General features: G+C 46.3%; 1 protein-coding gene across 1 annotated transcript; it reads left to right on the forward strand.

The window, feature by feature from the left end:
• The first annotated feature begins 4,335 nt into the window (after positions 1 to 4,335).
• LOC119890687 (palmitoyltransferase ZDHHC1-like) lies at positions 4,336 to 17,995 on the forward strand. The gene is given in 12 exon segments (XM_038702054.1): positions 4,336 to 4,873; positions 5,393 to 5,612; positions 6,221 to 6,396; positions 7,900 to 7,934; positions 7,937 to 8,000; positions 8,773 to 8,897; positions 8,994 to 9,149; positions 11,322 to 11,443; positions 13,641 to 13,729; positions 15,523 to 15,637; positions 16,299 to 16,368; positions 17,254 to 17,995. Coding segments are annotated over 12 exon segments (1,689 nt in total). The 5' UTR covers positions 4,336 to 4,865; the 3' UTR covers positions 17,763 to 17,995.
• The last annotated feature ends 3,485 nt before the right edge of the window (positions 17,996 to 21,480 follow it).

The raw sequence follows: 21,480 nt of genomic DNA on the forward strand, positions 1-21,480 counted from the left end.
TGGTCTGAAGGTCGAGTCCAGGTCAGTCTGACCCGGTCAGTCCTGTGTGCCAGGACTGCAGCTCCGTGTCTCCACTAATGAAGCTTTTTAATGAGGCAGCCGGTTTGTGACGAGGTCGCTCTCAGTGATCAGTGATGTCATCAGGTTGGAGCAGACAGGTGGAGGCTTGAGTCTCAGGAGACACGAGAGGAAACACAAAGTCTGAAAAGCTCATATTTAAATCCTGATGAATCTAAATCAGGTCACGTGACCCCCACAGGGTCACAGCCCGTCCCAGGCATATGAATAAGATCCATTCATCAAGAATAAAAACAACAGATTTAATCTCAGTTTTTACAGTTTTTACCCATTGCTTGAACACTATAGACACATGCTTAAACCAAAGTAACTTGAAGTTGAATACCTTTAACAAAGTGTAACCATACCTTAAACAAAAGCGCTGCTTTGTACTTTAGTTGCAAGTCTTCTATTTCATATAGAAGACACTTCTCAGGGTACCATTGGGAATACACATCTATTCAAAATACAACACACATTGATTAATTGAAAATATGCAGACATACACCTGAAAATACTTACTTACAAAACTGAACACCAATCAGCCAGCTACAAAAAGGCCCCAGTTAAGCCATTTTGAGAGCTTTGCAAGCATGGAGGCAGGGAGAGCTGGAGGCAAAGGAAGACAGGACCATAATTTCGGATGACATAAGAGCAAGTTTGGTGGACCATGTCAGAAACCATAGCCCGACTGTGAGGGAAGCTGGGCAGAGAGTCCAGCCTAATCTAAGCCTTTTCACAGTTTCTTCCACAATAAGGACATTCCGACTGGAAAACAGGTATGTCTTCAACTCTCTGCTCTACTCAGACTGTATCCAGAGTATTTACAGTACTGTACATCATCACGTTACTGTATCACATGTACTGTATTGCAGGGTGGCTAATGCTCCTTTTCCAACAAAAGTGTGGTTTTGTGAAACATACCATGATAACGTGTTGAGATGTTTCAGTTCTGTGTATGGTAAATACAGTAAAGTACAGTATATACAGTTCTGTAAAAAGAAGGAAACAAGAACAATTTGTGGTTGCAATTTTCTACAGAATGGCTAGAAGACCTACTGGAGGAGGACGCCAACTCCTGTTCACCCAACAGAAAGAACTTGCCATAGTGAACCTAGTTAGAGCAAACACTGCAATCCATCTCCACCAGCTACAGCTACAAATACTCGCAGATAGGCAAGTATTCAACAACATAAATCGAGTAAGCGTTACCACTATCAGACGCATCTTGGTAAAGCACAGCGTCACCAAGAAGCAATTGTACAGGGTCCCATTTGAGAGGAACAGTGTCAGGGTCAAAGAACTTCAACATGAATATGTACAGTGTCACAGTCCTCTACATTTACAATCCAGAATGGGTGCAGTCCAGTGACAGATGAATATGTACCACTGGATCAGTACCACATAAATGCATTCAGAACGCTACACAGGTACCTGTGTGGTGGGGTGGGGCAGTTCTGTTTGTGTAGTAGTGTAGGTGTGTGCTTTGGTAATCTTGGACATGGATGGAGCTGCCCAGCCGCATGAATGTATTTACACTGACGAGGCTGGATTCAACCTTAGCAAAAACGAACAACGGGGACTTAATATAATTGGCCAAAGGGCAATTGTGCATGTCCCAAAGTAGTGCGGACGCACTGACAGAGACAGTTTCAGGGTCAGCGTCTGGTTTGCAGCGGACAAACTAAACCCTTGTTTGACACTTTAAGACTTTAAACGTAGATATTCACATCCGTAACCTTTCTTCTGTCTGCGGCGTCTTCACGTTCAGCGAACATGGAAGCCCATTGGTCAGTCACGTACAAGCTGATGAGCTGTAAATACAATAACCGGTTCTAACCCGTTTAACATGTCTGAGTCCAACTTCACACCGTGAATGCTGTTCAGTGTTTAGTGCCGTTGGGACAGTGCGAGGAGAGGCCTGACCTTGACCCTGCATATCTGAACCAGCTGACCTTGATTCTTTCCTGCAGCTGAGCGGGATGCAGCAGCCTGTGTCTCACTGTCTCTCTGACGTCCTCCATGTGTTTCTGACATTCTCTCTCAAAGTGTCTGTCAGGAGCCGATCTCCTTTATGTTCGACTACAACACTGCACGTTCTGCAGAACAGCTTCCCTGCTTTGGTGAAGAAGATCTGGATCCTGGTCTTCATGGGACTTTGCTGTTATTTCTGTAGGTAAATGTGAGACAGACACGGCTGTGTGTGTGTGTAATAGTGTGTCTGTGTGTGTGTGTAATAGTGTGTGTGTGAGTGTGTTCTGTAGGTGGGTTCCCCCTCCGTCTTGGCGTTCCTCCATCCTGACTCTGTTATGTAACCTGTAGGCCGACCACATCTTCCTTCTCTGCATCGAGGTAAACTCAGGCTCTGGTTTGTGGTCTGATTCCCCCCCCCCCCTCCCACCGAGGGCCCCTGTGGGACCCACATCTGTCAGCTGACTCAGGGGCGTCTGCAGCCAAAAGTTTAGAGCAGAACAAACTGTGGATTCCTGCATGTTTCTCATTGGGAGATCAGCGGGGGAGGTTCCATTTCAGAAAACAGAAAATCAGCTGAAGTTCAGTCCGACCCAGGAGCAGGTTTTATAAAACCTTTAGAGGACCAGCAACAGCACCAGCTACAGTGTATACACTGAGTCTGGATCAGGCCTCCATGAGGCTCCAGCTTCAGCAGAGACAGAACCAAAGGTCAGACATGACTACAGAGACCTGAAGAGCTCAGATCATCTGGTCTCTCCAGCACCGTCTCACAGGTGTGAATCTGAGATCAGGTGACTGTAAATCATGTTGCTCCTCGCCAGACCGCTCAGGGACACCGAGCTCCTGATGCTCCTCCTCCTCCTTCACCTGTTTGTTACCCACTTGAGAAGAGGTGGGGACATCAGGGCTCAGATGAAAACACTTTACGTTTTCAGAATAAATGATTTTAGGAACTATAACGGGGGCCAGTATGAGGCCGTAAGGCGGGTCAGGAGAAGTTTTACAACACGGTGCATTAGAGGGCGCAGCGCAGGCTGTAACATCCATCACACCCGCACCTACAACACCAGGTCAGTCCAACATCTCCGGTACAGAAAGAGCCAGGTCAGGCAAGTCCACGATAACATCAGGTCCAACATCACTGCTGTCAACACAGAAACAACTTGTTAACGTTCACGCTGTGAGCTAAACTAACCTGCAGATGTTAAACTGCCTCGTTAGAGAAACAAGACGTCACCAACAGAAACTGGAACAACTAAAGTTCCTGATCAGTGCAGGTTTTTGGGTCACTTGTTTTGTAGCTTAAGTTCCTTTTTTTGGACATGTAGTTTCTATATTTGAAATGCACTGCAGGTTTTCTTATTGTGCAAATAAACCTCTCTCCGAGCATTTCGTTTACATGTCTTGGTGCTGTTGTTCAGAACATTTGTAACAAATGATGCTTTTTAAAAGTGATGCTGGGGACCGGAGTACTCATGTCTCCACTGTCCCCAGGGTAAATGACACCTGTGGTCCCCCCACCAGCCTTCGTGCAGCTGCTGCCCCCTGCTGGACGCAGCACGCTCACACAGTCTGTGGCTGCATCAACATCAGTTTTTTTTTTTTAATCAAAACAACATCTTCTCTCTACAGACAAATAACAAATAAGCCAGTGAGGTCAAGAAGAAAATATAATCTAAACAAAGGCAAAAGAAATGTTTTATTAATAAATATCTGGTAAAGCTTACAGAGGTCACATGATTTAACAGCTTTTTTGTTTGTACACTCAGATATTGAAAGAATATACTGCTTAATGTTACCAGCAAGCTCCAGAAAGCTTGGCTTCTTTTTTAAGAATTGTGACTTGTGCAAATAAAATTTGGTTAAAATAATAAGCAAATGTATCACATAATACTCTTCTTTGTCATTTTTTGTGAATGCAAACTATACATTTTCCCACCGCAATGCAAATTGAGGGTAAATATGGACAACAATAAATTGTGACACAAGTTTCTTGGTATGGGGCAAGACCAAAATAAATGCACCAGCGTTTTGTTTAGTTCTCCTCAGACTCCTCATTCTTACTTTTAGGTTGCAGCGAAAAACAGACATTCCCAATAGTTTTCTTTTCACGTCCACCCGTGTAGGGGATCAAACCCTTAAAACACATCAGTTTATGTCCACAGCCACGCGATTTGCTTTATTCAATGAACTGTATGAATTGAACTGTTCTTTTGTCATTTATTTGAAGCTTTGGCAATATGGTTATTTTGGCATTCATGCTGAATTGAAGTGGGCGGAGCCATCAGCTCTACCGACCAATAACAGCGGACCTGGAGCGTTACCTAGGAGACGGTGTACAGAGCGGAGGGAGGCAGCAGCAGGCTAACATGCTAACGTGCTAACTAGTCGGTTACCGGACAGCTGAATCACCGTGTTACATATTTCAAATCACCGTGTTACATATTTCAAATCACCGTGGACGTTAAAAGGCCCGGTGTCACCGTCTGCCGCCGTTAGCCAGCTAGCATGGCGGCAGCGGCGTCCAGCTAACGAGGCGAGATTAGCGGTTAGCACGCTAACCAGTCACCGAAGCTAACGTGCTAACATAAACAGTGTCCGATAATACACGCCTGTACCGGTTAGCACCGAGCTAACAGCCGGGATGGATGTGAGCTAACAGACCGTGGTGGTCTGACCCGGATCTGAGCTGCTTCTCTGGACGGAACCGAGCCGAGGGGTTCATCCCAGCGACAGCCTGGTCCTCCCGGGCCGGGGAACGGTCAGACCCGGACTCTAGAGGAAATGCAGCGGACCGGAGGACGGATCCACATCCCGAGTCCCGTTAGCCGTTTATGAACAGGTGAGCTGCCTCTCGTACCTGAATCGCTCAGGTGCTGCCAAACTGGAACACATACTCTCGTTTATTGATCTTTCAATGAAACAAACGTGACCGTCAGAGCTGCAGCTGACGGTCACTTCATCACGGATTCATGTGCTGATCATTCCCCTGATGAATCGATCCACCGTTTGATCTGTAAAATTGAACGCACCTGCAGCAGCTAATCGATATGATCATGCACTCAGTGATCGATTTATTGGTCTGTGGAATAACAGTGTCATGTCAGTAAGTGTCGATCACTTCCCCACAGAAGAAGTTCGAGCTGCAACCGTTTAATCAGCAGCAGATCAATCAAAGGATTCATTGATTATGTTTGTTCATCTGAAGATCAATGATTTGATTAGTTGTGTTTAAAGATCATCAGCTGCTGTTAGCTGTTACACACCTGGACAGGTGTGCAGTGATCCTGCTGCAGCTGATCTGCTGGTCATGTGATGCAGACTGTCATCTCTGAGTCTTTGCTGTTGAATCTGTGTGCAGGATGGACGTGTGCAGTAGGAACCCGAACCGCACGGCGCCGGTCGGCGAGGACGGCCCGCACCGAGCCGACGCGCCGCTCTGCTCTCGGACTAACGGCTGGAGCTGGCCCCCCCATCCCTTCCAGCTGCTGGCCTGGTTGCTCTATGTCTACTTCGCCGTCACCGGCTTCGGCGTGTTCGTTCCCCTTCTGCCCGCCCACTGGATCCCTGCAGGCTATATCGTATCCTTACACCCGGTGTTCAGGGCCGCTACGGGGCAGCGTCAGGGCCACTACAGGGGAGGTCAGGGCCGCTACGGGGCAGCGTCAGGGCCACTACAGGGCAGCGTCAGGGCCGCTACGGGGCAGCGTCAGGGCCACTACAGGGGAGGTCAGGGCCGCTACGGGGCAGCGTCAGGGCCACTACAGGGGAGGTCAGGGCCACTACGGGGCAGCGTCAGGGCCACTACAGGGGAGGTCAGGGCCACTACAGGGCAGCGTCAGGGCCACTACAGGGCAGCGTCAGGGCCACTACAGGGCAGCGTCAGGGCCACTACAGGGCAGCGTCAGGGCCACTACAGGGGAGGTCAGGGCCGCTAGAGGGTAGTGTGAGGGCCACCACGGGGGAGGTCAGGGCCACTACAGGGGAGGTCAGGGCCACTACAGGGTAGTGTGAGGGCCACCACGGGGGAGGTCAGGGCCACTACAGGGCAGCGTCAGGACCACTACAGGGCAGCGTCAGGGCCATGAAACAGGAAGTAGTTTTTTAGGACTTGAGGGTCCCTGTAATGAGGAACTAGTGGAACAGTAACGTCCCCATCTTCGTGTGTGAGTCCTGAGCTGTGCTTCAGTGTACGGGCGTCCTGTTCGTCTGTCACCTGTGTGTCCACGTGATGGCCGTCTCCGTCGACCCCGCCGACTACAACGTCCGAACGAAGAGCGACAGAAGTCCAGTCCCCGCGTTCGACCGCACTAAGCACGCCCACGTCATCGAGAACTGCCACTGCTACCTCTGCCAGGTCGACGTGTGAGTAACACACTAACTGAACTCTCACAGGTGAGCTCATGATCAACATCCAGGCATCCAGGAGAGCTGCTGCACCTGAGCAGGTGACGTCATCTCCCAGCTGGAGGGCTCTCAGTGGAGGACCGAGTGTCTCTGCAGGCTGCAGCGCCTCACTATTTATACACACACACACACGGCGCCCGAGCCACAGCTCATCACTTAAACTCTCAGGAGTGCGACCACGTTGGCGAGCATGTTGTACGTTTCACGGCTGTGCGGGCGGAGTGAGATATTCGGTTAGAAAAAGTTAAAAAGCTACATCCGGTCAGTCTTTGTGAGCAAGGAGGAGCTAAATGTGCTTAAATTGTAAAACACAGAATTCAGAAAAAAACAATACCGCAGAATCTGGCGTAAAACAGATCACACGGGGCCCTTCATGGTCTCATCGCTCAGGATGTGAATGTGGTATAACTGTAGCTGTAAAAGAGATCCTAGGGGACACACTGGATGAGCCCGTGGCTGCGGTTGAAAAGTGAAAAACACGTCTTCTCCTCGCCACTTTTCCTCGACCTCGATGGAAAACGTCATGAAGTCACAGAAAGAAGGTTAATTCAGACTCAGTATGCAGTGTGGTGAAAAATATTACTTCATTACAGGTTACAAAAAGTCAAAAGTGTGACTGAGCAAACGCTCGCTCTCACTCCTGCCCATGTTTATCTACATGATTCCAGTTATTGTGTATAAATAATACTTTTGTGTTACTGAGGAGGCGGGCCACTCACAGACTCCTCTTTCCCCATAATCCTTCACCCATACAGCCCACTGAGCTCACACTTGGTGTCTCAACAGAAGAAGTTAATATTCCTGTTAACCTGGTGTGACTAAGGTTAGCATTTAGGCTAAGCACTGTGGAATGAACATAAACCCCTGCAGCAGAGGGAAGAGGAGAGACACATTAGTGTGAAGTGATTGTCTGCTGAACACGTAGACGTGTAGAGTCACATGTTTAATGCAGCAGTTCCTCTACACGCTGTGAATAATGAAAGTGCTCTCTGAAGCACTCTGAGCTGCACGTAAAGCCTCAGAAAACCAGGTCAGTGGGCTGGGTTCTCCCAGGAGGCCCTGAGAGATCTGGGTCAGAGGAATGGTCCACGGTCCAGGAGAGGGGCACAAAACATCCTCAGGCTGCTGCAAAGAAATCAGACTTTTTATTTTATTTGTGTTTAGACCATAAAGATTTCTTTTTTGTAAATTACTATTTAAATGATTCTGTTACAGGATCAGTCATGGATCAGGTTCTCTGTGGACAGGAACTGAGGCAAATCCATAGTTGTGTGTCCGGCGATTATCACCAAAATGTTTTATTATTATATATTTAATGATAATTAAAAATATATCAGATCTGTGTATCTTTTCATCAGTTGGATGTGACTTCCTCAGATCTGTGGAACAGACGGGGCTAAAAACCTGACTGTCCCTGAACTCACCATATGATGCCTGTGTTTGTGTCTTGTGCTGTTTCAGCGGTCCGAAGTCCAAACACTGCAGTGCCTGTAACAAGGTGTTGCCAACTTTGACCATCACTGTCGGTGGCTCAACAACTGTGTGGGGAGCAGGAATTACAAGTGAGTCTGTCTCTCCTTCTGTGGTTCTGGCCTCCAGGGCCCAGGAGGCGTCGTCAAGACCCAATAATAAGAAGAAGAATCAAAGCCAACAACACTTAATATAGTAATAATAAGAAATACTGTGTAAGCCTCACTGGTTCCTGATAACTGAAGCTAGGAGATCATGTTCACAGCACGCTGGGGAATGGTGGTGGTGTTGTCTAAAAATACAGATTTATTTATTTTTAACCTGAGAAACGTGGTTGAAACAATTTTTCTCTTTTAGCCCTGAGTAGCGTCTGCAGGGATTCCTCACAGGATGGACCTTCCCCATAAGGTCGGCCTGTGTGGAACCTGAGAGGCGATGCCCAGGGCAGAAACGGTGTCTGAGCACCGAGGCTCAGATGAGTTTAACATTTGGTCAATTCAGAACTTTAAATCTGGATTTTGGTGGTTGTTCAGTCATGTTGTAATCTCATATTAATTGTAGTATTTATACATTAATATTAAAGGTGGAGGAGGTTGATAGGATATTAAATCAAGGGCAGGTTCCCATTTTCTCCATGACACCTCCCGCATTCTGATGATCCATAAATAAATCTAAACTATGTTTCCTGGAGTGGTCCAGTCTTTGTCTGTGTCCTCAGAGATACACACCTGTAAAATATAATGTTGATTCTGTGTTGCAGTAGTACTGCGTGTAATCAGTAGTACTATTTGTGCTCAATAGTACTGCATGTCATCAGTCGTGCTGCGTGTCATCAGTAGTGCTGTCCTGACTGTGTACCTGCAGGTTGTTCCTCCACAGCGTGATCTCGGCTCTGTTGGGGGTCTGTCTGGTTCTGGTCGTTGCCTCCTACGTCTTCATTGAGTTCTTTCTGGACCCGTCCAAACTCCGCACTGACAAACACTTCCTGGGTAAGACCTGACAGGTGTGCATGTCTGACCTGTGTCTCTCTCCTGCAGTGAGGAAGAGACAGGTGTGCATGTCTGACCTGCGTCTCTCTCCTGCAGTGAGGAACGAGACAGGTGTGTGGTTCGTCTTCCTGCCGGTGGCTCCCCTCAGGTCAGCAGCAGCAGTGATTCCGGTTCTGGCAGCTGTCACCATCGCTCTGGGTCTGCTGTCGTCTGTGCTGCTCTGTCACCTGCTCTGCTTCCACGTCTACCTGAGTAAGAAACAACAAACACACCTTATTTCCTTTCACATACAGTGGGTACGGAAAGTATTCAGACCCCTTTAAATTTTTCACTCTTTGTTTCATTGCAGCCATTTTCCAAAAATCAAAAAAGTTAATTTTATTTCTCAGTAATGTACACTCAGCACCCCATCTTGACAGAAAAAAACAGAAATGTAGAAATTTTTGCAAATTTATTAAAAAAGAAAAACTGAAATATCACATGGTCATAAGTATTCAGACCCTTTGCTCAGTATTTAGTAGAAGCACCCTTTTGATCTAATACAGCCATGAGTCGTTTTGGGAAAGATGCAACAAGTTTTTCACATCTGGATTTGGGTATCCTCTGCCATTCCTCCTTGCAGATCCTCTCCAGTTCTGTCAGGTTGGATGGTAAACGTTGGTGGACAGCCATTTTCAGGTCTCTCCAGAGATGCTCAATTAGGTTTAAGTCAGGGCTCTGGCTGGGCCATTCAAGAACAGCCACGGAGTTGTTGTGAAGCCACTCCTTCGTTATTTTAGCGGTGTGCTTAGGGTCATTGTCTTGTTGGAAGGTAAACCTTCGGCCCAGTCTGAGGTCCAGAGCACTCTGGAAAAGGTTTTCGTCCAGGATATCCCTGTACTTGGCCGCATTCATCTTTCCCTCGATTGCAACCAGTCATCCTGTCCCTGCAGCTGAAAAACACCCCCACAGCATGATGCTGCCACCACCATGCTTCACTGTTGAGACTGTATTGGACAGGTGATGAGCAGTGCCTGGTTTTCTCCACACATACCGCTTAGAATTAAGGCCAAAAAGTTCTATCTTGGTCTCATCAGACCAGAGGATCTTATTTATCACCATCTTGGAGTCCTTCAGGTGTTTTTTAGCAAACTCCATGCGGGCTTTCATGTGTCTTGCACTGAGGAGAGGCTTCCGTCGGGCCACTCTGCCATAAAGCCCCGACTGGTGGATTGCTGCAGTGATGGCTGACTTACTACAACTTTCTCCCATCTCCCGACTGCATCTCTGGAGCTCAGCCACAGTGACCTTTGGGTTCTTCTTTACCTCTGTCACCAAGGCTCTTCTCCCCCGATAGCTCAGTTTGGCCGGACGGCCAGCTCTAGGAAGGGTTCTGGTCGTCCCAAACATCTTCCATTTGAGGATTATGGAGGCCACTGTGCTCTTAGGAACCTTAAGTGCAGCAGAACTTTTTTTTGTAACCTTGGCCAGATCTGTGCCTTGCCACAATTCTGTCTCTGAGCTCTTCAGGCAGTTCCTTTGACCTCATGATTCTCATTTGCTCTGACATGCACTGTGAGCTGTAAGGTCTTATATAGACAGGTGTGTGGCTTTCCTAATCAAGTCCAATCAGTATAATCAAACACAGCTGGACTCAAATGAAGGTGTAGAACCATCTCAAGGATGATCAGAAGAAATAGACAGCACCTGAGTTAAATATGAGTGTCACGGCAAAGGGTCTGAATACTTATGACCATGTGATATTTCAGTTTTTCTTTTTAATAAATTTGCAAAAATTTCTACATTTCTGTTTTTTTCTGTCAAGATGGGGTGCTGAGTGTACATTACTGAGAAATAAATTAACTTTTTTGATTTTGGAAAATGGCTGCAATGAAACAAAGAGTGAAAAATTTAAAGGGGTCTGAATACTTTCCGTACCCACTGTATTTACACAACAAACAAGAATGCTAAACAGATTTAAAAACCCATCTGTAAATGTCTCGCTGTAAGAAACTGTGTGTAAAATGATGAAACTGCCTTGAAGGGCGAGGAAAATGACTCGGTGGACAGGAAACATTTAATTTTGAGAAACCGGCTGTTAAAGATTATCTAACACAATAGAAACAACACTTAGCATAAACATGACTGTTTGTCACATGAACACATCTCTTATATCTGATATATGGACTAGCCATACATTGTGCTTTAGAAAATAAATGAATGATATATGATTAAATATATAATATATAAATAATGTAATTGTTCCAGTTTCCCAGTGCAGTGTTTGTGCAGCACGATATTTTTCCCAAAAAAAGAAAAAAAAAAAAAAACTTAAAAACATTACAAAACATATTTTGATGCGGCAATCTTTGAAACAAGACAGTAGGTGGAGGTAGAGGGACTGAATGTGTAAACAACTAAACATTACTGTGTGTTTGTGTGCAGTGTGGAACAGACTTAGTACCTATGAATATATAGTGCGCCAGCGTCACCGTCAGGACCGCAGAGACTCAAGGAAACCAGGATCAGTGAAGGAGACAGCGGCTCCATCGGTCAACCTTGTCAAGGTATGTCTATCTTTCTATGGGTCTATCTGTCTGACCATCATGCAGGCGAAGCTCCTGGGCCAGGGGGTGGTAATGTTACTCTTCTTTTTGAGGGCACAGACGGTATAAAGGAAGTGGGTGTAGCCACTGTGACGTCACCTGTTGGTTTGTGGACCGCTGTTTTCAAGCCTCCAGTTTGGCATTTGACCATATTTGGATGTGAGGGCGGAGCTAGCTAGCGTTACGTTAACTGTGATATTAGCTGGGATGCTAATTTTGGCTAGCAACAAACGGACTTAAAACAAAACGTACTTCCTGAAAAATTACCAGCCGACTCCTGATGAGCTTTTTCAGCGGCGCTGGTTAAATGTACACAGAGCAGCAGATACAAGTCGCCTCTATCCTTATTGACAGGTCGCCATGGTAGCAACTTGTCAATCAGCTTGTAGCCCCGCCCTAAAGTCTGGTTTCTGATCTATGTTCCTCTAAATGGGACCATAATTTACTAAATGAACATCATGCTGTGTTGAAGAAGACTTGAAACTAGTGACTGAGACCATAAACTCATCAGGAAAGTGTTTACTGAGGGAATAAATCAGCTGACAAGTAGAATCATTTCCTCATAGCCTCTAAACATGAGGCGCACCGAGCGTCTAAAATATCAGATGCACTGAGCGTCTAAAACCACCGAGCATCTAAAACATGAGGTGCACTGAGCATCTAAACAAGAGGCGCACCGAGCATCTAAACATGAGGCGCACTGAGCGTCTAAACAAGAGGCGCACCGAGCATCTAAAACATGAGGTGCACCGAGCGTCTAAACAAGAGGCGCACCGAGCGTCTAAAACATGAGGTGCACCGAGCGTCTAAAACCACTGAGCATTTAAAACAAGAGGCGCACCGAGCATCTAAACAAGAGGCGCACTGAGCATCTAAAACATGAGGTGCACCGAGCATCTAAAACCACCGAGTGTCTAAAACATGAGGTGCACCGAGTGTCTAAACATGAGGTGCACTGAGCGTCTAAAACCACTGAGCATTTAAAACAAGAGGCGCACCGAGCGTCTAAACAAGAGGCGCACCGAGCATCTAAACAAGAGGCGCACTGAGCATCTAAAACCACCGAGTGTCTAAAACATGAGGTGCACCGAGCGTCTAAACAAGAGGTGCACCGAGCGTCTAAACATGAGGTGCACTGAGCGTCTAAAACCACTGAGCATTTAAAACAAGAGGCGCACCGAGCATCTAAACAAGAGGCACACCGAGCATCTAAAACCACAGATCCTCTAAACATGTGGTGCACCGAGCATCTAAAACGACCGAGCGTCTAAACAAGAGGTGCACCGAGCGTCTAAACATGAGGTGCACTGAGCGTCTAAACATGAGGTGCACTGAGCGTCTAAACATGAGGTGCACCGAGCATCTAAAACCACCGAATGTCTAAAACCAGAGATGCACAGGGCGCGTTAGCAGCGTGCAGAACATTCACTGCAGTAGAAAACAAGTGGAAAAAGACGCCTCTTATTGCAAAAAAGCGCAGACCAAAGAGCCTAGATAGACAACATGTTCGCGGACAGGAAATATGTATTCAGCTCAGTTGTGCGGTTTAGTTTGAGTGCCACTGTGGACTGTGATATTAAATGAGCAGATTACTGTTATTACATTATTACTTAATAACAGGAGAAAATGTTCTCATATCTATGATAACGTCTGTGGTGAGCGTCTCTCAGCTGATCTCCTGTCTTCTTCTCCCGCTGATCACATCGTTTCCAACCTGAATGAATCTTTCTGAAGCAGCAGAGACGTTTGAAGCTTCGGCATCGTCTTCGTCTGCTTTTCTTCATCTGAGTACTGAAACAGTCCCTTCACAGGAGCTGCGGCTTCATCTGTCGTGTCTATAAGTCAGGCATTTTTATTTACACAGTCCAAAGTCACAAATCACATGACTGTCTGAGCCCTCTGTCATTAACAGTTGGGCTGTAATTATTACTGGCCATGATAACTGAACCACATCCGAGCTCTGGACAAACAGAACACAGAAATCCAGACTGAATGCAGCTTGTGTCACCATCAGCCTCTTTATTCACAGCGCAGTATATTCAGACTCACTTAACATGAATGAATTCTGAAAAAGTAGAACTAATAACACGTCTGCCTGCGTCTGATAAAGGCAGCTCACACTCTGTTTATCAAACTGTCCTCTGCTGTCCCCCCTCAGGACGTGAACTACTCAGGGACTCTGGGTTACACCAACCCTCAGCTGGACATGCAGGAACCTACCACTGTGGCTGTGCGGGGAGAGGCAGAGTAAGTCTTTGCTTGGTCCTGATGGTCTGATCCTGTTTACGCACCTCATTAAAAGTTAATTAAACCCAGCGTTCTGTGGTGGTCCAGGTCCAGCCCACGGCCTGCTGTGATTGGCTGAGGCTGACCGGGTCCTGTTTCAGTAAACAGCCTACTACAGTCAGTTCATAACACAGAGGCCGGACCTGGGTCTCCATGGACACGGTTTTCTTTGCAGAAAACAGAGTGTGCAGAGTGAAATTCTTTGGCCGTGACTTCCAGGAAGCAAACAAAGTGTGTGTGTATGAGTTGAGGGAGGGAGGGAGGGAGGGAGGGAGGGAGTGTGTGTGTGTGTGTGTGTGTGTGTGTGCGCGAGTCCAACAGAACAGTCTTCAGAAATAACTCACCGAACCTCCTCTGCTGCTGACAGATGGAGCTTTACTAGACTGCGGGGGTGAGGGGGCAGCAAGACAATAAGATAACAAAACAATAAGACAGCAAGGCAATAAGACAATACAATAAGACAGCAAGGCAATAAGACAAGACAATAAGACAACAATACAATAAGACAGCAAGGCAATAAGACGACAATAAGACAACAATACAATAAGACAACAATACAATAAGACAACAATACAATAAGACAAGACAATAAGACAACAATACAATAAGACAACAATACAATAAGACAGCAAGGCAATAAGACAAGACAATAAGACAAAAATACAATAAGACAGCAAGGCAATAAGACAGCAATACAATAAGACAACAATACAATAAGACAGCAAGGCAATAAGACAAGGCAATAAGACAAAAATACAATAAGACAGCAAGGCAATAAGACAGCAAGGCAATAAGACAGCAAGGCAATAAGACAACAATACAATAAGACAGCAAGGCAATAAGACAACAATACAATAAGACAGCAAGGCAATAAGACAAGACAATAAGACGACAATACAATAAGACAGCAAGGCAATAAGACAAGACAATAAGACGACAATACAATAAGACAGCAAGGCAATAAGACAAGAATACAATAAGACAGCAAGGCAATAAGACAGCAAGGCAATAAGACGACAATAAGACAACAATACAATAAGACAACAATACAATAAGACAGCAAGGCAATAAGACAAGGCAATAAGACAAAAATACAATAAGACAGCAAGGCAATAAGACGAGGCAATAAGACAGCAAGGCAATAAGACAACAATACAATAAGACAGCAAGGCAATAAGACAACAATACAATAAGACAGCAAGGCAATAAGACAACAATACAATAAGACAGCAAGGCAATAAGACAAGACAATAAGACAACAATACAATAAGACAAGACAATAAGACGACAATACAATAAGACAGCAAGGCAATAAGACAAGACAATAAGACAACAATACAATAAGACAAGGCAATAAGACAACAATACAATAAGACAGCAAGGCAATAAGACAAGACAATAAGACAAAAGACAAAAATAAGATAAAGTAGTTCCCTGAGCGTTTTCCCATCAGACTAAATGGCAACATGACAAACTGCGACTTTTGTTGACTCGCAAAATAATCTTTTAAATTTCACAGACGTGAGTGGCACAATAAAAAAAATAAAATAAAAATGTTGCTACGTTCAGCATGCTTGTGCTAATTTGTGTGTCACTTATTTGTTTATTATATTTACTTTGCAGCTGCAACAATCAGAAGAATTTTCGCTTTAATTAATCAATGAAGTGACATAATAATGATTAGTGTTCAATCAGAGCTGCTTTCCATGCAGTCACACCAGAAATCTGTGTGTGTGTGTGTGTGTGTGTGTCAGGTTCCAGGCTAACGGCCGAGCGAGGACTGTGTCCACTCCTGTCATGGAGGAAGAATCTCCACCCACGGTGTCTACAGAGCCAAAAGCAGCAGCACACACACACCGACGCACACAGGTAAACACACAGACACACCGACGCACACAGGTAAACACACACACACACACACACACAGACACACCGACATACCGACGCACACAGGTAAACACACACACACACACACATACAGACACACCGACGCACACACCTAAACACACACACACACAGACACACCGACGCACACAGGTAAACACACAGACACACCGACGCACACAGGTAAACACACACACACACACACACAGACACACCGACGCACACACACACACACACCCACACACACAGACACACCGACACACCGACGCACACAGGTAAACACACACACACACACACACACACACACACACCGACACACCGACACACACACACACACACACACACACACACACACACACACACACACACCGACACACACACACACACACACACACCCACACACACACACACACACACACACACCCACACACACACACACACACACACCGACACACACACACACACCGACACACACACAGGTACACACACACACACACACACACACCGACACACACAGGTACACACACACACACACACCGACACACACAGGTACACACACACACACACACCGACGCACACAGGTAAACAGTGCAGTAGTACACAGTGAGACCGATCTCATCCGGTTTGTGTTTTTGTTCTTTCACAGAAAAAGAAGGTCCGTAAAGTTCCAGCAGCGGTGACCAGAGAACGCTGCCCGAGCACAGCCCCGCCCCCCGGTACGCACCTTTTCTATACTTCTGAGGCCCTCAGTGAACCCCTGGCCTCGAGCCTCAGCCTAACCGCTTCTGATAATGATACTGGAACAAGGGCCCCTTTTAGTCTTTACATGTCACATTCACACACTGTGGCTGCCATGCAAGGGGCCAACACAGCCAGCAGGTTAGAGGACATGGAAACAAAGGTGGCGAGTCTCACAGGAACAGAAACAGCTGGGAACAGATGGGGCTTTGGATGCATCATCATCATCATCATCATAACGTGCAGAGAGAGAAAAGATGATGTTTCCTCTCCCCTTTGTTATTCCAACCCATTCTCACTACAAAGCCGTCATATAGACACATGGGCAACACCCGCTGGCATCAGTTTGTAACCGGATTTTCACACAGGACAAGGGTGTTTGTTTCCCATGTTTTTAACTCAAACCATGATGTTTTCCTAAACCTGACCAAGTGGTTTTGGTGCCAAAGTCTAGCCATATTGCAGTTTCGCAACTAGTTTTATTTTGAAAGTCTAACCGGACGTTGCATATGTAATGTTGCTAACATGACTGCGGAGCACCATACGTGCATAAACACTAAAGGGTACCCAGGGCGTTAAAGTGACGTCCAGAGGTCTGACCAACCAAGCTTCCATATGTGACGAGTAGGGATGAGAATGTGTTGGCTGTTCGCTTTGTGGCCATCAGTCATGAATGGGGCTGGTTATCGCTACTCGATACCTCTTAAAGTAACTACTCTCCCTTTTCACCGCTCCCGCATACTCTTGCTTCTCGCTGCTCCCGCCTATTCTCGCTGCTCATGCTCGTGTTTCTTGGCTTCTGTTTCTTTTGATTCACAGAATGTCATTTAATGTTCTTTCTCTTGATTTTGTGTCGTCCTCAGCAGAATTCAGCACTGTGTCCACTGTGTCCCTGGGTCAGCGACTTCCTTTCCCAGCGTTCCCTTTGAGGGCCTCCCTGCCCCCCCTGGCCCCCACCTTGGGCCCCATGCAGGCCGCTGCCCCTCCTGCTGAGTACCACTCGGACTCGGCGGAGTCTCTGGAGGAGATCCCTGTGGTGCTGGCCAAACTGGGCTCTTCATCCTCTGCTGCCGGAGACGCCTCCTCATCCTCACACAGAGCCGTCCCGGTCTTCCCCCTGCCCTCCCCCCACCTCAGGACTAAGAGGAAGGCCTCCTCCTCCCGCGCAAATAAAAGCGCAGCAGTGCTGAGGTTTGAGATGGCCTCCGCCTACCCCCCCACGGCGTTTGTCAGCCGAGCCAGCGGAGAGGCCGCCGAGCCCCGGGAGGGAGGCCTCAGTCTGGGCAGGAAGCAGACTGCCTCCAAGCCCGGATCCAGACCAGCATCTCGGGCGTCTCTGGGTTCGGGTGCGGCCTCCTGGATGGAGCTTTAACCCGAGCACACTTTATTTTCTATCTCTGACTATTTATTGGTTCTGACCTTTTCCTTTGAACGCCAAAGCTCCGTCTGCACAACCTTTAGATGATTTATATTTATAAAAGCTGGAAACCTTAAAGCTGAACCGAGTCTCCATGGTAACCCAGGGCCAGACGACATCACCTCCTGTCCAGCTTCAGTTCCACAACACAGCAACAATAATGCTAATGCGTAGCATGCACATGAGACTCCCTGTTCAGACGGCCAACGTCTCCTAAAGGACGTTAAATAAATTACATGAAATAAAGTAAAACATGTAATTAAAACATAAGTTACACAAAATAATTACAATTTTAAACTTTTGACTAAAACATTTTACTACATTGTTTCACTTGTTATATATTTTTATTTTAAAAAGCATTGTTAAGTAATTCTTCCTCTCAGCTAATCACAAGCCTCCGGCCTCTGTTTGTATGGCGCCCCCTCGCTGCCACGCTGCAGACTGCAGCTCAGGGTTTGACCCTGTTAACCTGCTCGCCTGGCCCCTTGTGGTTTTCACACTTCAGCTGTTGTTCAGACGTCACATGTCAGGCTAGCTGGTTCCCCCAGTGTCCAGTCTTTACGCTAATCTAAGCTAACATGTGGCTGAAGAGGATTTCACTGTTCCTGTGTCTACACATGCTCTGTCCAGCTGCTTCACACACCATGTTTCCCCTCTGGTTTCCTCTGATGATTTTTTCACCTGTTTATCAATAAATGACAATAACTGATCAGTTTCTTACACTTCCTTCAGTTATTCCAGCGTTTGTTTCCAGCCTGACAGGAACGTGTTGAGGCCATCATGCATCGTGTCCCTGCTGCACGTCACTGTCACTGACTCGCAGTAGGTTTAACTTCTATAACTTCTACCAGAGAGACGGTCTGAAAAGTCCACAAAGTCCCAGAATGCAGAGAGGTTAGAACAAACATCCGTTTACTCAGGATGCAGGAACTTCCTGAAGCTTTGATGGTAATCAGTAAAGAGGATGAAGACTTCCTGTTGAACCAGCAGGGAAACCTTTACGTATGTATGTATGTATGTATGTATGTATGTATGTATGTGTGTATGTGTGTATGTATGTATGTGTGTATGTGTGTATGTGTGTGTGTGTGTGATAGATATATAGAGATATATAGAGATATAGATATCTAGACTACAGGAGGCATCATCAATGTGAAATTAAAATTAAAATCACCAATCATAACCACTTTGTCCAACCATATAATAGTTACTCTCTATAAATAAATAAATAAAAAATCTCTAAAATCAGACATAATAGAGCTTTTAGAACCAGGCGGTCAATAAATTAAGATGCATTAAAATGGGTTAGAATAACCCACTTTGGTCACTTGTAATTCAATTGAAGAAAAAAACCCTTTGGTCACCCTCCGGATTTGAAAGCAGTTTTTGGAAACCATCGCGAGATTTCCACCCCGGCCAGAGGTCCTGGAAGTGCTGATAAAAGAACAATCCTGTGGACATAATTCAATCAACGGGCCCTTTTCCATGCTTCTCTGCCAGGTTTCAGTCAAAAACATTAAATGTCCGTGCTGGTGAAAAAAATCTTTCAATATAAACAATTTATTTCTAATGGATTGAGCATTTATTAGGGCCATCCTCAGGGGTGCAGGCCCTCTGCAAGCACTAGTGGAAGGCCGGGCCAGGGGGCGCAGGAAGCGAGGGTCTGATCTGCTATGCAAAACAGAGCGTTTCACTTGAAAAAGGGCGGCTTCAGTAACCAAAGTCTCAATGGGAAAGAAATATGGTAAAGATGACAGATTCATGGGAGAACAGTAGGAGGGGCTAGTGCCTCAGGGCAGTGGCCTGTAGAGAAACAGGAAGGGGGAGGGGAAGACAGTGAGTGTGGAATGTAAATAGTCAGTTACGTGCTGAAGACTGCACCACAGACTGACTGACTGATTCATGTCCCCACAGACTGACTGACTGATTCATGTCCCCACAGACTGACTAACTGATTCATGTCCCCACAGATTGACTGTCTGATTCATGTCCCCACAGACTGACTGGCTGATTCATGTCCCCACAGACTGACTAACTGATTCATGTCCCCACAGACTGACTATCTGATTCATGTCCCCACAGACTGACTGACTGATTCATGTCCCCACAGACTGACTAACTGATTCATGTCCCCACAGACTGATTGTCTGATTCATGTCCCCACAGACTGACTAACTGATTCATGTCCCCACAGATTGACTGTCTGATTCATGTCCCCACAGACTGACTGGCTGATTCATGTCCCCACAGACTGACTAACTGATTCATGTCCCCACAGACTTACTGACTATCTGATTCATGTCCCCACAGACTGACTGGCTGATTCATGTACCCACAGACAGAAAGACTGACTAACTGATTCATGTCCCCACAGACTGACTATCTGATTCATGTCCCCACAGACTGACTGGCTGATTCATGTACCCACAGACAGAAAGACTGACTAACTGATTCATGTCCCCACAGACTGACTATCTGATTCATGTCCCCACAGACTGACTATCTGATTCATGTCCCCACAGACTGACTATCTGATTCATGTCCCCACAGACTGACTAACTGATTCATGTCCCCACAGATTGACTGTCTGATTCATGTCCCCACAGACTGACTGGCTGATTCATGTCCCCACAGACAGAAAGACTGACTGTCTGATTCATGACCCCACAGACAGAAAGACTGACTGTCTGATTCATGTCCCCACAGAGTGACTGACTAACTGATTCATGTCCCCACAGACTGACTATCTGATTCATGTCCCCACAGACTGACTATCTGATTCATGTCCCCACAGACTGACTAACTGATTCATGTCCCCACAGACAGAAAGACTGACTGTCTGATTCATGACCCCACAGACAGAAAGACTGACTGTCTGATTCATGTCCCCACAGAGTGACTGACTAACTGATTCATGTCCCCACAGACTGACTATCTGATTCATGTCCCCACAGACTGACTAACTGATTCATGTCCCCACAGATTGACTGTCTGATTCATGTCCCCACAGACTGACTAACTGATTCATGTCCCCACAGATTGACTGTCTGATTCATGTCCCCACAGACTGACTAACTGATTCATGTCCCCACAGACTGACTAACTGATTCATGTCCCCACAGACTGACTGACCGATTCATGTCCCCACAGAATGACTGACCGATTCATGTCCCCACAGACTGACTGACCGATTCATGTCCCCACAGACTAACTGACTGATTCATGTCCCCACAATTTCAGTAAAACCCGCTCACGTTCTCACACTCTGTGTTCTCTGGCAGCAATCCAGTTGTTTTCCAGTGTTTGATCTGTAACCCACTGATGGAACTAAAATAAACCAGGTGCAGGAGCGTGCTGGAGCTTTATAAAGGTTTTTGTCATGTAACTAAGGCAAGCCATGGAGCTCAACAAGTGTGTAAACATGTAGTGTGACGCCTTCACACGTTAAAGTGGGAGGCTGCTCACACTTCACCTGATTCAGCGCTGCCAGCTGAGCTTCCGTCCTCTGACATGTTTCTACAGCAGAACGGGAAACGCTGCAGGAGCAGCTGCTGTTGAGAGGGATGCTGGAGTTTCTGTTATTCTGATGCGTTTCTGGAGAAATCTGGTAGAGGGAAAAGAAGCATGATCCAACGTGTATAGATAAGATAAAGCATCTACTTGAGTTATACTT

Source organism: Micropterus salmoides, unplaced genomic scaffold (assembly GCF_014851395.1).
Source record: "Micropterus salmoides isolate LMB-PRFRI ecotype aquatic unplaced genomic scaffold, ASM1485139v1 Ms_hic_scaffold_6, whole genome shotgun sequence".
In the NCBI taxonomy this organism is placed as follows: domain Eukaryota; kingdom Metazoa; phylum Chordata; class Actinopteri; order Centrarchiformes; family Centrarchidae; genus Micropterus; species Micropterus salmoides.